General features: G+C 41.0%; 1 protein-coding gene across 1 annotated transcript; it reads left to right on the forward strand.

The window, feature by feature from the left end:
* Nucleotides 1–587: 587 nt before the first annotated feature.
* Nucleotides 588–16,449, forward strand: rce1a (Ras converting CAAX endopeptidase 1a). The gene is made up of 8 exons (XM_037112372.1): nt 588–948; nt 2,356–2,458; nt 2,616–2,699; nt 6,719–6,797; nt 7,093–7,260; nt 8,337–8,408; nt 8,544–8,606; nt 9,271–16,449. The coding sequence occupies exons 1-8, from the start codon at nt 779–781 to the stop codon at nt 9,498–9,500; spliced, it is 969 nt and encodes a 322-aa protein (XP_036968267.1). The 5' UTR covers nt 588–778; the 3' UTR covers nt 9,501–16,449.
* Nucleotides 16,450–16,742: the final 293 nt, after the last annotated feature.

Here is a 16,742-nt window from a genome sequence, read left to right on the forward strand (position 1 = left end):
ATGGGAGAAGCTGTAATGCAAGCAATTTCCCCACAGGGATCAATGAAGTATTTCTGATTCTGACATCTCAAATTTAAGCCAACATGAATACAAAATATTTAAAGTGCTCACTTGAACAACTAAAATTAGCTGACAACTGCATAACAGAGTAATCTGTTTATATTATGTTTGCAGTCCACTGGAGTGACAGATATTTGGAGGACTGTTTTAACCAATTAGTCTGGAGATCCATGTCCCAACCCCTGGGTGTGACTATCTTTGTTCATCTTTATCACTGTTCATTTTGTCCATCGTTGTCCATCAGGGAAGGGGAGACACAACAGGTACCTCTGGAATAACTGTTTTTCACAGAATTTTATAATATTTTTCATATGCAGTTTTTTTTGTCACTGAAAATACACCTTGGTCATTATGTAACAAAGGCTTGTTCTAAAAGATTACACTGCAACTTCCACTTGGATAGATTAATTAAACATACATATTAAATAGTCTTCATATTCTTCATTCATAAGCCCGCACCGTACCACATGAATAGCTCCGAGAGATGGCAGTAATGTAACAATAACGATGCTAGCTGCCATAAACCGTCAAAGAAGAAGAAAACCTCCGAAACATGATGACGTCGATATAGAGCGCCATTAGTGGTGTTAGCTCACGGTTTGAAAAGAGGTCTGTGACACCTTCAGCCTCATGTTAGTGGGTGGCTGATCCTGTTAGATGGTCCAGCGACCGGCCCGGTGCCGGTAGTTGTTTGGTTCAGTCTCCAGCAGCGGTCATTATGGCTGAGGAGGAGGATTTATCACCGAACCTTCTGACAAGGCAGACGATTCACGGCAATGGCGACTTCGTGCCTCCAGATGGCTTGTGCTGGGCGTCTGTGCTGTCCTGTCTGCTGCTGGCTTGTTCTTATGTCGGCAGTTTGTACGTGTGGAGGAGTGACCTGCCGAGGTGAGCCAGAGATAACACTCTGTGTGAGCTCTGTATTATTGTAATGCTCCGTACAGGTCACATCATTCCGTTGCGCAATGTTCATTTGGACAGTATAACCTGACCTTTAGAGTGTTAAGTCTAACTAATATTATATTTGCTTTAGACACATACCGGTGTATATGCTGCCTGTGAGCCGGAGCTCCTCGTATTTTTATAGTAACACCAGCTGTGCCAGACTAACCTATTTCGGAACCCTTTGGCAAAACTTGACATGAAGCCCCTACTCCTACCCTAAACCCCCCAGCTTCATTGTTTATCCCACAAACCACCCATGATAATTTGATGAACCATGACTTCACTTCCAAAATGTGAGCACAGTCACAAAAAATAAGTATGTGAATGTGCCAAGTACCTTTTCTCTCTCATCTGAATCCGGCTTTGACCGATATGGTATTTGTCTGGACTTTTCCTAATGTCACTGCAACATGCTGCTTGGAATAGTCCCCTTGAAGTGAACCTAATCCTCATTTTATCCAGGTCCTCAGTGAACATGTGGTCTTTGTGTGTGATGTTACATAGCTGCTCATTGTCCCTATGGATGTACTAAAAAAACTGGGTATGGCATTGTTCCTTCCAACAAAAGATGCTCAGTGGTGCATTAAGCCAAAAGAGTTTGACTTGTAGTAAAAGTAGTTGCCCAGAATATACAGTCTGTTAATTAAGTCTGGTAATTTTCAGTGGGTTGTAACACTCGAAAAAATGCATACACGGTTTTACAGCCACTTGTTTCACTATGTAAGCTTATTGGAAAAAGATTTTTGGGTCCATGTCTGAGTCCTTCATGGATCCACCCCTAACATCCAACCCAGCCCGATCTGTATTCAGATCCATGTTTTATATTAAAATTCAGGACCAGGTCAGATCCTGTTCTAGTATCGTGGGTTTACTAATGTTACATGTGATAAGACACAAAATTTTGTTTTGACAATTTGTTAATTAATGATCTTATTAATAGCAATCATCCGTGACATCTGCTGCTGATTGAGTCTTGCCCCCTGGCTGGGAAAAGGTCCGATATTTCTCTGTTCTCTGCATGGATCTGGTTCCCAGATTTTTATTATTTGACAGGTCTGGGCGCACTTCCTGGGGGCTTGATTCCCCCAAGGTTGATTGGCCTAACTATCCCCAAAAAAAAATTTAAATAAAAAAGCAACCTTTTGTCATGTGGTGGACAGAAACTGTAAAGCAGTAAATGGTAAGAATGTCTGAACAGAGTTTGGCCCAACATTCTACATATAAAAAAAATCACGTCAGGGCTGGTAAAATATGTGCATGCTGTGGGTGCTTTGCTTGCTCTGGCAGAGAGTTCTTCTGTGCTGTTGATGATGGTGAGATTATTGTCCCCACTGCACGCTTTTTTCTCAGGGATCACCCCACTGTGATAAAGAGACGCTTTACCAGTGTGTTGATCGTGTCCGGCTTGTCGCCTCTCTTTGTGTGGGCATGGAGAGAATTCACAGGAATCAGGGTGAGTCCATGTCTCAGATACCACTAAGCTCACCATCCTGTTTTAACACCTGACAATTTATTCATTTGGCCGTATAAATGCGGTCTAGTCACTGTCTGACATGATATAATCAGATGTTCGACTAATTTGTGTGTGTATGTGTGTGTGTGTGTGTCAGACTGACTCATCATTACTAGCTCTCATGGGGATGAGATTTGAAGGCATCATTCCTGCCATCATGCTTCCTCTGCTGCTCACAATGGTAAGAAACAAATATTTGATGATGATGATGATGATCCCTTGACTGGATTGAATATTCTACAGTTATAGGCCAAATTTAACCATGGAGTGTCACTTTTAAATGCAATCCCAAAGTTGGCTGTGAGGGATGGGGGGGGGGGGGGGGCGTGAAAGAAACTATTATGCAAGTGTTCTAAAAACAATAGGAAGCTAATTATTGTAGCGTGGCTGTGACCAGAGCTTAAGTGAATCAAATCAAATCAAATCAATCTTTATTTATATGGCGCGTTTCATACAAAGAAAGCAGTTCAAAGTGCCTTACATAGATTTAAAAATAAACAAAAAAAACAAACAGCAACAGAAAAAGAGAAACAGCAAATAAAATCAAGAGAAGAAAATTAGAAGAACCCAACCCTCCCACCCCCACAGACATGCACAGAAACATATGCAGATCATACACTATATTACCAAAAGTATTCGCTCACCCATTCAAATGATCAGAATCAGGTGTTCTAATCACTTGGCCTGGCCCCAGGTGTATAAATTCAAGCACTCAGGCATGCAGACTGTGAAACAAGACATTTGTGAAAGAATGGGCCGCTCTCAGGAGCTCAGTGAATTCCAGCGTGGAACTGTCATAGGATGCCACTTGTGCAACAAATCCAGTCGTGAAATTTCCTCGCTCCTAAATATTCCACAGTCAACTGTCAGCTCTATTATAACAAAATGGAAGCGTTTGGGAACAACAGCAACTCAGCCACGAAGTGGTAGGCCACGTAAAGTGACGGAGAGGGGTCAGCGGATGCTGAAGCGCATAGTGCAAAGAGGTCGCCGACTTTCTGCACAGTCAATTGCTAGAGAGCTACAAACTTCATGTGACCTTCAGATTAGCCCAAGTACAGTACGCAGAGAGCTTCATGGAATGGGTTTCCATGGCCGAGCAGCTGCAGCCAAGCCACACATCACCAAGTGCAATGCAAGGCGTCGGATGCAATGGTGTAAAGCACGCCGTCACTGGCCTCTAGAGCAGTGGAGACGCGTTCTCTGGAGTGATGAATCACGCTTTTCCATCTGGCAATCTGATGGACGAGTCTGGGTTTGGAGGTTGCCAGGAGAACGGTACATTTCAGATTGCATTGTGCCAACTGTGAAATTTGGTGGAGGAGGAATTATGGTATGGGGTTGTTTTTCAGGAGCTGGGCTTGGCCCCTTAGTTCCAGTGAAAGGAACATTGAATGCTTCAGGATACCAAAACATTTTGGACAATTCCATGCTCCCAACCTTGTGGGAACAGTTTGGAGCGGGCCCCTTCCTCTTCCAACATGACTGTGCACCAGTGCACAAAGCAAGGTCCATAAAGACGTGGATGACAGAGTCTGGTGTGGATGAACTTGACTGGCCTGCACAGAGTCCTGACCTGAACCCGATAGAACACCTTTGGGATGAATTAGAGCGGAGACTGAGAGCCAGGCCTTCTCGACCAACATCAGTGTGTGACCTCACCAATGCGCTTTTGGAAGAATGGTCAAAAATTCCTATAAACACTCTCCTCAACCTTGTGGACAGTCTTCCCAGAAGAGTTGAAGCTGTAATAGCTGCAAAAGGTGGACCGACATCATATTGAATTCTATGAGTTAGGAATGGGATGGCACTTCAGTTCATAGAATGAGTAAAGGCAGGTGAGCGAATACTTTTGGTAATATAGTGTACATACACAGTCAGACACACACTCGCACATATGCACGTAGACACACAAACACATACACTCACACCCACACATACACTAGAGACATGGCTGGGCAGCCAGACATGAGGCACTGAGGAAGCTACCTTTAGGGGGGGGCAACCACACTGAGAGAGATCACAGTCCAAGGCAAACCCGGGCAGACAGGAGGCCCCGTACCAAGGTGCAGAGCCCTCTACCCACCCGGGCCGAAACCGTCCACGCGACATCACCCCCAGTGGCCAGACCAGAGACAACTCCCAGTCTGGCAGGCCCCCAAGAGGAAAGACTGGAGATTAAAAATTGACAGACTAAAACAGTAGAATAAAGCAAAAAGCATTGAGACTGAAAACATGAGGGATTAAAACATAAAAGCATAAGGGCTAAGACTAATAGACAGTTAATTGAGGAAAAAACATTAACAACTATTTTGGTAAACAAATAATCTTTTTAGCCATTTTTCTTGCAAAGATGTCAAACATTTGCTTGTTCCGACATCCTAAATGTGGAAGCGAATCTGTTCCATAATTTAAATTAAAATGGATTAACAGAAATGCTTTTTCATTTTCAGAACATAGCTGCATTTTTTTGACTCATAAATAAAATGAGTAATAAATCATTCAAATTGCATTTTTATTTTCTTCTTCAAGACTGCTCATTTTGTGACACGATTTAAAAGAAAACTGCTTTTGAATTCGCAATCCCAAGCGGCGAAGGAGAGTGACGTCAGCCGCATCTGTTCTTCTTCAGCACCCAGTCTGACCGACCGTGCTGCGCATCTACGTTAGGGGGTGCCGGTGTGCATATTAGACGCTGGAGCAAGAGGAGAGAGCAAAGACTGTGTTGGTAGCATAGACTGTGTTGGTAGCATAGACTATGGTGCATGTTTTCAGAAAGAGCGCGGAAATCACCACCATGTCCAGTTCTGTACTGCGGTCAAGCCAGCCATGGTTCGCTTTTGCTTGGTCAAATCAGCCGCACATTTTTTCCAGTGCGCAAATGCTCTAACATATCAGTGCTGGACTGTACGTCGACGTCGGCCCCATATTGGATGTGGCAGTTTAGCCCTGTGAACTAATACAACTTCATAAAGCTCCCTCTACCAAGTGCTACAAGTTAATGTCTCTCATTTACACATTCACACACATACAGAGATATTCAGGAAACAGGAAGGAACCAAAAGCAACATGTGTAATGTTCTCAGGTGAACAATGTTAGCTGCTTTGTAGCGGGTGAGAGTGACAAGCAAGCGTCCGTCCGCCCCCCGTCCGATGATTGCGACCGTCTACCCCTCCCCCCACCCTGGTCCGACAATAGCGATAGCGGGTGAGGGTGTTGAGCGGGCGACCGTCCCTGTCCGTCCGACGATAACGACCAACTCTGGATGGCCCGTCCGATCTACCGTCTATACCCCCCCCCCCCCTCCGTCCGACGGTAGTGATTCTTCCCCCCACCCCCACCACCGGATGACGGTGCGCTGCTACACTAAAAATTTTTGGGGAGAACTCTGCTGGAATGTTGACATTGAGGTTCCCAGATCAGACAGTAAGTGGATCGATACAGCTCTACATAAAGCATGGTAAAATGCAGCAAATGCCCAACATAAGCTGTTTGAAGAACAGTGGACAAACAGGAGGGGATATCGTTAATTGAAACTGTTGATTGCCATTAATGTGTTCACATTAATAGTTCAGTACTTTAACAGAACAGAATGGTAAGTTCTGACTGCAGGGTTACCTGCCCACCCCACATAGCTCATATGGGGCCCTTATTTTGCTTGTTACAGCATCTCTTGTGCTTTTTAATTGTTTATAATCACCTCATGTCCTGGATCATTGACTACCTCATGGGAATGGACATTGAAATGGTGACATCTACATCAAGTACCTTGGAGTTCACCTGGACAATAAAATACTGGACTGATCACACTGCAGCCACCTATAAGAAAGGTCAGCGCAGACTCCATCTGCTGAGGAAGCTTGGGTCCTCCTGAGGACTTTCTATGACTCTGTTGTGGCATCAGTCATTTTCTATGGAGTATATCGGAGCCATATTGTTTATGTTTTACTATTATTATTGTTTACTGTTATACTGAATTGTCCTTTGGGTGCTCTGAGGTACACATTTCCCCATTTGCAGGACTAATTATGGAATTTCTGATTCTGATTCTTATCATTAAACCTTTTTTTTTTTTTAAATATGTCATACATTTATTGCCTTCATGCCAACATCATCAGACACAGTATTAAGCTGATTCTTAAATCTGAGCCCCTGCTTTAAGTTCAAACCTGTCTTTTGTGTGTGGTCCTCTGCTGCAGGTCCTGTTTCTGGGCCCTCTCATGCAGTTGGCTATGGACTGTCCCTGGAGCTTCATGGATGGGATCCGGGTGGCATTTGGTGAGACAACCATCATGTTACTTGTTTTTGTCCTCTCTTTTGAGTCTTGTAGCATAATGTTTTTTTTTTTTTTTTTTTTTTAATTGTTTCAAATTTGGCTCAAATCTTGGTTCAATTTGAAACCTTTGACAGAAAGTAACTTTGGCTACACATTGTTTTGTATTTCCATCATCTCAAAAGCCACACAACAGCAGCCGTTTCTTCATCAAATACTTGGGAAAATATTTCGTTTCAGTGTAAAATCCACTCTTTCTCTTCAGCAGATGAAATGACCTCTGTCTCTGTCTTCATGCAGACCCATGGTTCTGGATGTTGTGTTTCAGCGACATGCGCTGGTTGAGGAATCAGGTGGTGGCACCGTTAACAGAGGAGCTGGTCTTCAGAGCCTGTATGCTACCCATGTTAGTACCCTGTGCTGGTCCTGCCGCTGCCATCTTCACCTGCCCCCTCTTCTTTGGAGTGGGTGAGTTCTGTCAGTGTAGCACTTCATCTGCAGGCTAATGACCTTCAAAATCTCAGGAGGGACTAAATTATTGTATTGTGTAGTTTCCAAGCTCCTATTCTTTCAGCAGTCTCCTGTCTTACTGCCTGCAGCCTTTTCTTAAGTAAAGCTCCTTTCCTTGTTGCAATTGACAACCGCATATTTGTGCTGTGTGTAATGAGAATGTGGTAGAGCAGAACATAGGAAAAAAAGGTTAGCAGTTTGTATATGTTGTCAGGCAGTAATGTAGAGTTCAGGTCACTGTTTGTCAGTTAATAAATGCTGCAGCTTATTAAGAGATAAGGCCAGTCTCCTCTGTTGTTTTCCAACTGCTTGAAAAATGAAAGCGGTTACCCCGAAGCTGGTAAGTAATAACCCTGCGTACATTTAAAGGGATAGTTTGTGTTTTTGAAGTGGGGTCATATAAAGTACATATCTATAGTCGATCTGTTCTCTACCATAATCACCGATCAGCGCAGCCTCAGTTTGGAGACATAGAGAGCCGCTCCAGCCCATACGCTCAGCTTTATACTGCAGTGAACGGGGTCCAGAGAAAAAGTGAAATTTAACCACCTAAAACAAATCAATCACCTTTAATCACCTAATAATATCTAGAACAGTTCAAGTGTACGTTGTATAGAGAAAATTCACACCGCTTTACATCACCGTCAGACCTGCCTTTCGTTTGGCACTACATTTTGTCAACTCTAGAACCTCCGTATCCCTACACAGTTGCGCTAATGCGTAGGGATACGGAGGTTCTACGCCAGGCAAAACTACATTTTCTCAACCGCAGAACCTCCGTATCCCTACGCAGTTGCTCTAATTTTCTCTATACAACGTACACTTGAACTGTCGTAGATTTTTTTTTAGACCAAGTGATAGAAGGGATGCTTAATAAAGAGAGTTGATGAATCGTACAACACTACAAGATGAACCAGACAGATGTTAAACTGCACCTCAGGAGATCACAAAGTGGACAGTCACAAGAACATGGTTTTGAAAGCAGCAGATACACGGCTGATATAATTCTCATAACACTGTTGTGTCTCTTCCAGCTCACTTTCACCATGTGATCGAGCTGCTGAGGTTCAGACAGGGCACACTGTCAGGGATCTTTCTCTCTGCAGGTGAGAATTGTTGTGTTAAATGATATGTTGTGTATTCACAATTAAGTGCATTCATTGTTATTGCATCACACTCTGAGTTGGAGAACAGTGTTGGGGAGAAACTGATGATGAACTGTGTTTCTGTGGTCGTAACAGTGTTCCAGTTCTCCTACACAGCAGTGTTTGGGGCTTACACTGCCTTCATCTTCATCAGAACAGGTGATCCTTTATTTACATCTTACACATGGGACAGCATTCTGTGTTTGCTTTGGGTTTGAGGGTTTTTTTTTAGACACTTCTGGTCTACCAATAGCTTTTTCATGCCATTACCACCAAATGTTATATGATTCACAGTTGGTGGTAATGATCTTTTTTTACATCATAATTCTTCTGTAGGCTGGAAAATCTAATGACACCTGTACCAAACATGTTTTATTACATCTGGAGAAAAGATTTGTAGACTTAGCTCAACAGTACTTTATCATAATGCTGTTTGTTGCACAGCTTCTTGCAATTTGGATTAATTGTGCAGCCCCATTTTAGTTTCCAAACCCAGAAGCCAACTTTAGTTCAGCAATGTTGGAACATAGTTTTCATCCAATCTACCACTCTGTCAGTTTCCAGTCAGTCCTCTGTTGCTCTAATTTAAAACATGCTCCCAAGCAGAGGCCCCTCTAACTGGTTCGTCATTATTTTTTGTCAGACTCTGCCTACATGGTTATTATATGGTAACAATTGTCTGTATTAAGCTAATTCATTCTTCAGGCTCACAGGTCATACACAACCGAAATTGTAATGTCATGAACCGGACAGAACATCCTGTACTAAATGCTGTGTACTAGTCATGTCCATTTTCAGTGTTTCCTCTTCCTCTGTGTTGCAGGTCACCTGATGGGTCCGGTGCTCTGCCACTCCTTCTGTAACTACATGGGTTTCCCTGCCATCAGCACAGCTTTGGAGCATCCCCACCGCATCACCGTCCTCTCTTCCTACTTGCTGGGGGTCCTCCTCTTCCTCCTCTTCCTCTTCCCCTTCACTGACCCCTCCTACTATGGCCTCCCCACCCCAGTTTGCACCCTCACTTCCTCTCCCAGCTCACTCTGCCTTTCCTGATTCCTGCCCACAAGCACTCCTCTGCTGTTGTTATGTCACCTTCCACCCATAAAGTGGTTGAGGGTGTTTTTTGCCACGTTAGAGTTCAGGTCAGGTCCAGTTCGGACCCACAGCACTAACAGCCACGTTGGTCAAGTTGCCATGGAGAGGTTGGGAAATCTGTAGCCATATTCTATGGTCTATGGGCCTTAGATATGTCAGTGCATTTCCATGACATATTTCAGTAGATCAGCTGATGCTCTTATATAGAGTGACTTATTTTGAGTAGGCAGGGTTTCATGTTGACTGTCTGGTTCGTGGCTTACACGACCACCCTGAGAACGTGGTTTAGTGTAGTTCTAACATGTAAGAACAAGTCTCCGAAGATACTCTTCCACTGATAGATCTCATCAATTTGTGATGAAGCATCATAATGTACCTTTTTGGTGTACTCATTTTCCACTCAGCCTGCATCATCTTTTTTCTAAAGGATAGTTCTGGTTTATTACAACTCTGGGCTCATTTTCATAATTTTGGCAGTCATTTCTATCTGTAATTATAAGCTGACAAAATTACTGCAGAGATCTGGAAATGAAGTGACAAATTATTCTGGTCAGACAGACTTTATACAGACCCCCAGATTAGTGAAAGAGAGAACACCCCAAATGGTCTGTTATGAATAATAGGCTGCATTTTATTTGTGTTTATTTGATGGTATGATGAACTGTTTGTTCACATCCTGATCACCCGACTGTTTCTCGCCACTTTAACCAATGGAAATGACACCCCAAAAGAGTTTCCATATCAAGTATGGGGTCATGTTTGGTTATTTATCAAATTTAATATGTAAAATGTTACATTAGCCTGGTAAGCTAATGGTTACTAATAAACAGAGAAAAAAGAAAACTATAACTGGTATGTAGCTGCTCTACCAAACTAGAATAGCTAGATAGCGTTGATACAGAACTCAACCAAGTTGAAATAAGAGAAAAAATTATACTCTGATTAGACTTAGAAATTGTTGCTTGCAGCATGTTCTATGGCTGCATTACATTGTGCTCTATAGTGGCTCAAAGAGACATTGCTTCCTCTGTCTGGGATTGTTCAGTTGCAAACATCCCTGCGGTAGCTACACTGGAGTACAGGAATGTTATTGTGATGCTGAAATAGGAAAAATACATCTTTCAGCAAAATGGTCGCAGGAATGCTATCTAGATCTCATATAGCTGTAATGTTGTTGACTTGTTTTGACAGTGACATTTCAGCTGGACTTGTTTCTTTATTTAAATTCAGACACCAGGACTCTGCTGTTTAAGAGAAATGTTCTGCTGCAATAGGTCAGCGTTTTATATGATATATTAATGGTTATTTATATACCTCTGCATGTTTCAGTGCTGGAAGCTTTGTTGTTGGTGGCTGATGATGGGATATTTCAACGGGGTCAATGTTTAAAATGCCTGAAATATACTCTGTGTAAGGGCACAAACACAAATGACAAACTGGTTGTACAAACTGGTCAGAGTAACCCCTAACCCTAACCCTTTCATGTATTTTGGAGAAGCGGTCAGACTAAGCTGCCATGACTAGAAACAATATTGTCCTCTAGTTGCTTGTACCACCTCTCAAACTAAAACTCACTCTTGTGTTTTAAGCACCCGTTTCTGATGGTTAGCCCGTGGAAAGCCAAGATGTGTTTTCTCTTTGAACACACAAAATATCTTTTTCCCCACAAAACTTTTTCTTGTTGTTCAACGAAAAATGCAATAAACAAAGAAGCTCTTCAAAGGATGAGGATTTAGGCCACTGTAAAAAGGAAAAAAGATCTGACATTTGAGAGATAAAAGTCAAGCGTTTTACTTTTTTTTTTTTCTTTCTTAGTTCTAACTTTTTCCTCAGGCTAAATTTTAACTTTGTTTCTCATAATTCTGACTTTTTTCAGACTGCCCTAATCTTCTTCTGTACTTTTCTTATGGGTTCTACTTGTTTTCTAGTATGCATGTGAGGAATGTAATGGTGTATGCCGAACTCTAATTGTACTGTGTAACAAAAGGGCATCTTATGTCCACATCCATGTTGTAGAGTGTAATCTAGAGCCTGATCCATTCTTGTTTTTTGGGGCCTTTAATGATATTGAGGCATAAAAAGTCAGTTTATTTGCAGTTATCCCCCAAATGTGGTTATCAAACACTATTGAAAAAGATCTGTAACAGAGGCAGTATATTTACAGTCAACAATAAAATTCGCAGTGAAAAATAACATCAGTGCATAAATGGTAAACTTCACTGGGAATTTTGTTATTTAAAATTACGCTAAACATCTTTTACTACATTATAATCTTTTAAGAAGTTTTCATGAAAATCAAAATTGTTTGATTTTACTAGAAATATTTTATAATACCCATTTTACACTACATTGTCAGTGTATCATCAGGTTTTTTAAACACTGGTAAGACTGCTAACAATCTTCAATGAATTCCTTTCAAAATGCGCACTGAAGGAGTTGCCTTTCTGTTTTTTTCCCTTGTGTGTCAATTTCAGTGAGTAGAAAGCAGCAAATCATATACTTATATGAAAATATTATGAAACAGAAGTGTCTAAGGAATGAGAAATCTCTCTTCTTTCTGATTTCTGCAGCTTGCAGGCTCAGACCACGTGCAAGCTACAAACAATGGTTTCTTTTTTAATAACTTCTGCATCTCTTTCAAACTTGCCACAGACTGAACGATGTTCAAAGCTGCTTGACAGATGGGTGGAAAGATATTACCAAGCCTGAAGGGCTGTTGTGTTCACATCACAGCTGAGCAGGAGCCGATACTGTTGACTACTGCAATTGACCTGAAAACAAATCCTGATCATTTACATGCACAATGCACACAGAGGCCAGATGTCAGCAGGTGATAGTGGGGTTTTTGGCCAGTGTGAAAGGGTAGAACACCGCAACTCCAGAGTTTGAGTTTGTGTAACCTGAAGCATCTATATTTGTGTCCTTACACATAGTATGTTTTGGTCTTCAAGCTGGAGATGTATGTTGTATGTTGCCAGCTTCCAGCTATTTTTGAGGATCTTTTATGTTGAGGTTCTAAAATGGCATCTAAGCTTTGTTTCACATGCCAGCTGTTGAAAAACAGTATGATAGTGTAAGCAGTCTGGAAAATGTTAAGTTATGCACCAGGTTTAAATCAAGATTTCACAGCAAATTACCTCTGCAAGATGCAGTATGATGGGCCATTATTAAGGACAGTTTGGTTTATTCCTTGGAGTTTAATTTTAAGCTTCATTTCCAGATGAGTAGTTTAGATGAGATGTTAGATGTTAGAATTGGAGGTGGCCTTTACCAGTCCTTAGCAGTGTAGTTTTTCATTAGAACTCATCTTTAGCAGTGAGAAATGATGTTCAGAACTGCCAACTCAAGACGTCAAAAAGGTTTTCACTTCAGTGCGCTGTCACTTTTGCTCATAAGCAACATTTAGGTTGAGACGTTCACTGTATTTTGCACTAGGTCTCTGCTTGTTATCATTCTTGTTTCTAAAGATGATATCAGGGTTCATCACTGGTTTTTTCGTTGAAAAATCTCATTTAAGTTTGCTTATCCAGTGATCGACACATCCAGTCAGTGCTGCTGTTGTGAAGTGAACTGCACAACTAGACTGATCATTTTTTCGACTGACTGACTAGTTAAAGGTATACTATGCTGACTCCCAGAAGTGTGTGGTGGGGACAGTATCTGCAGAAATCCTGAACTCTGACTGCAGTTTCTTTTTTTCTTAGTTTTTTCCGTGTTCAGGGCATTCTGGTCTTAAACCTCTGAGCAGTGTTGTGTAGCCCCTAAGCAATGATGTGTGCAGTGTGAGGTTGGCATTCTGAAAAAAATGTGACCAGGTTACATGGTCTCTCTCCTCCTCCCTTGGGCCATCATAAAGAGTTGCACATCTGTGTGTCTGTTTGGCAAAGCTGAGTGACACACACTCAAATTGTAACCTCAGATACAACCTCAAGAGACTTGGATTATGTCAAATGAGCCTTTTTACATTTTTCAGGCTGTTTTTGTTAAAGTTTTAAAATGTCCCCAGCTACTTCAGTTGTTCAGCAGAATGCTGCAACAATTTTGTGCTGTGGAGCTTCAGAACCGTTTTGTGGACTTTCTATGGGCACAGGTAGATAATGAGTGTTTTTCAAGATTTTGGGTGAACTTGTCCTTGAAGATGAGGTGTGGGCGTTTGTCTAGATGCTGCTCTTTCTTTTCATTCACTCTCTAGCTTGCTGAACCCCTGCTCTGCCTATGTCCATCTTGCCTGTTGAGGAGGTGATGAAATGACAACCTAGAAATCCTGCCTCTCACTCCAGGTGTTGAAGTTGTTTTCGCTTCAAGTTGATGATATTTGAGGTGCTTCTGAGAGTGACAAGAAGAGCTCAAAAAAGTTTAAAAAAAACACTAAGCTATACTCAAACTGTGAATACAAATCTGGCTGCTTGGGTCTTCAGCAATAAATCCTATATACTCTAACATTTTGGATCCATTTTATATGACTGAGTGAGTGAGCAGTAGATTTGGTGGACGAAGTGGGGCCATGTAAATTCAATATTTTGGCCAGTTAAATTATCTTTGCAAGTCAAGTTTTCAGTTTACAAACCCTTAGGAGGTGGTGAGGTCAGGCTGAACTATTGTGAAAAGAGTTGTACCTTACCTACCTGAAGCTACCAGCAGAGGACGTCAGAGCTCTTTGTCTGTGGCATAGCTGCTGTCGACTCACTGAGGACCTCTTTATTCTGTTCATCAGCCTCTCTGACATCCATCATTAGTTAGTGGAAAACCAATTTGCTCTAACTTATTTTTCTTAGAGCTTCTACACTGTTGTTCCACAATAGATGGAACTGATGCAGTGGGGAGGAGTCAGGTGGTGAAACCCCTTTCTGATGCTAGTTACTCATTGAGAAGTTGGAGTTCCTTTTGCCTCCCAGGCTGTTCTCTTAGAGCTTTTCCATTTGCTGGCTGTAGCAAGCAGCAGCATTTCATCACTCTTCTTTAAATTCAGAAGCTTCTGTCGTCATCCACGATCAGTCTTTACAAATATCCTAAGCTGTTGCAATTGTCTGTAACAGCTCATCTCAAGATTGAATTGTATTCACATATTACGGCAGATTGAAACATTTTAAGCAGCTGCATGTCCAGTCATTGGTTTCACTGGAAAGTTTTTGAGACCTAATGTGAGAAATGTTGAAAACCTGATATTACTTGATTTTTAAAGCCACTCTGTGTAGATTTTATGTTCATGAAAATATAGTATCTTTCATGCAATTTCATGCCCTGAATAGTATATTCATTTATGGAAAATTGAGGCTGCTCCAGACTTTGCAGGACTCTGGCCTCTAGTTTAACTAGACTGTTTAGTTTAAGTTTGGTAAACTGATAGTAAGTGGCTATAATATTATTATTATTATTATTATTATTATTATTATTATTATTATTATTATTATTATTATTATTATTATTATTATATAAAGGATGTTCACTACACATAGTGGCTTTAAACTTTAAGTGTTAAAAACAACATTAATTAAACATCCATTTTAGAAATGGCCCCCAGAAAGCAATAGGCTATCAGCCCAAAATACACAGTATGTGTTTTTATTCCTAAAGGGAAACAATCAATTCCTGCAGAATTAAGAGACACATTTCTTTCTTCATCCTGCTCAGAAATACTTAAAAAGTCAATTTATCTTAAATTTTTAAGTCAAATCCCATGTTGCCAGCTATCCTGTGTCAAGCTTCATATAAACTGCTGGTGGCTGCATTTTCTATTAACCATTCTTTTCTAGTTACTAAAGGCACATGGCAAGGTTGATGGCTGTGTATTTCTGTTTTAACCATTGAGCCTTTTATTCTTTTTCTTGTTAAAGGAGGCACAGCAAGCCTACGGAACAGGATCAGACCCACTGTGAAAAATTTTAGGTCTGACTTTTTCTTCTCAGTATTCGGAGTTTAAAAGTGCAGTATTTAAAAAACTGTCTACCTGTTGTAGTCATCAAAACAATTGGTAGACACCATATCACAGCATTGATCAGAGTAACTGCTGCCAGCTGTAGCTGCTTAGTTAGCCGTGCAATTAGCAGCTCGCCAAACAAGGGGGGTATTGGCGTTTACAGTGCAAATACAGGAGCTTTGGACCAAACAGGCCAGGGCTAGCTGGTTAGTGTGCTAACTTCAGTAGACATCTGTCTTCACAAACTGGTAATCCTTCACATTTTGTTGATCCTTTTGGCAATTTTTTTTCATGTTTTCAAAAGAAATTATTATGTATTGCAACTTTAAAGTCAGATTATATTACATTGATATATTACATTGCTTCACCACACACAGACAGGAAGCTCTCTAGATATTCTAAGCAAACACCCTGTCAATCTGAATGCTTTGCCTTTGCCTGATTTTGAGTTTCTGTCACTGTCCTTTAACTTTAAACACAATGGTGGTGAAACACTAGTTTTGCCTGTAGTACTGCTGTTGAAAGAAAACACTTTTTATTTGTTCCCAGTGTCCTCAGCCAACAATGACACATTGGTATTTGCTGTCGAAAATGCAGAACCTGCACATCTGTAATGTGCAGAAAAATCAACATACTGCAGATTCTATTTTTACTAAGCTTTAGCAGCTCCATTATTTTTAAAATACAACACCCAGAGGAAGAATAATTTAAAATGTGCATTTTCAGAACTTGTGAAATGTGAATAATGTGTCAGCAAGCTAAACAGAACTCCACAGATGTTTATATTGAGCACTATATTTTGTAATCAGATCTATTTTGGTGACCGGAACAGAGTGTACAAATATGTGCATGTATTTTATGCTCACTGTGTCACAGTTGTACAAGTTGGAGACTACAGAACAGTGTTTTAGTATGACAATCTTTTACAGAAACTTTGAAATCACTGCAAATTATCTATTTGTAAATAAATGTCATTTTCTACATCGCTCAGTATCTGTGATGTCATTGATGCTTCAGTTACTGAGCCGTCCAGATGTTGCAGGATGTAATAACAATTGATCTTTCTCATCCTCTGTGTCTCTTGATTTGACAATGACCCATTGTTCCTTTATTTTATTTATTTGTGACATGTTTTATGATACACTAAATCATTTTCTTATAGATATAGCAGACACAGCTCAGCCCTGGTAACATTCTACAGTAAGGTAATTTTGGGTAAACTAGGTCTATTTTAGACAATGGATTTCTCTTAACTTAACCACCACAAAACTATCACAGTGATG

Source organism: Acanthopagrus latus, chromosome 10 (assembly GCF_904848185.1).
Source record: "Acanthopagrus latus isolate v.2019 chromosome 10, fAcaLat1.1, whole genome shotgun sequence".
NCBI classification, from domain to species: domain Eukaryota; kingdom Metazoa; phylum Chordata; class Actinopteri; order Spariformes; family Sparidae; genus Acanthopagrus; species Acanthopagrus latus.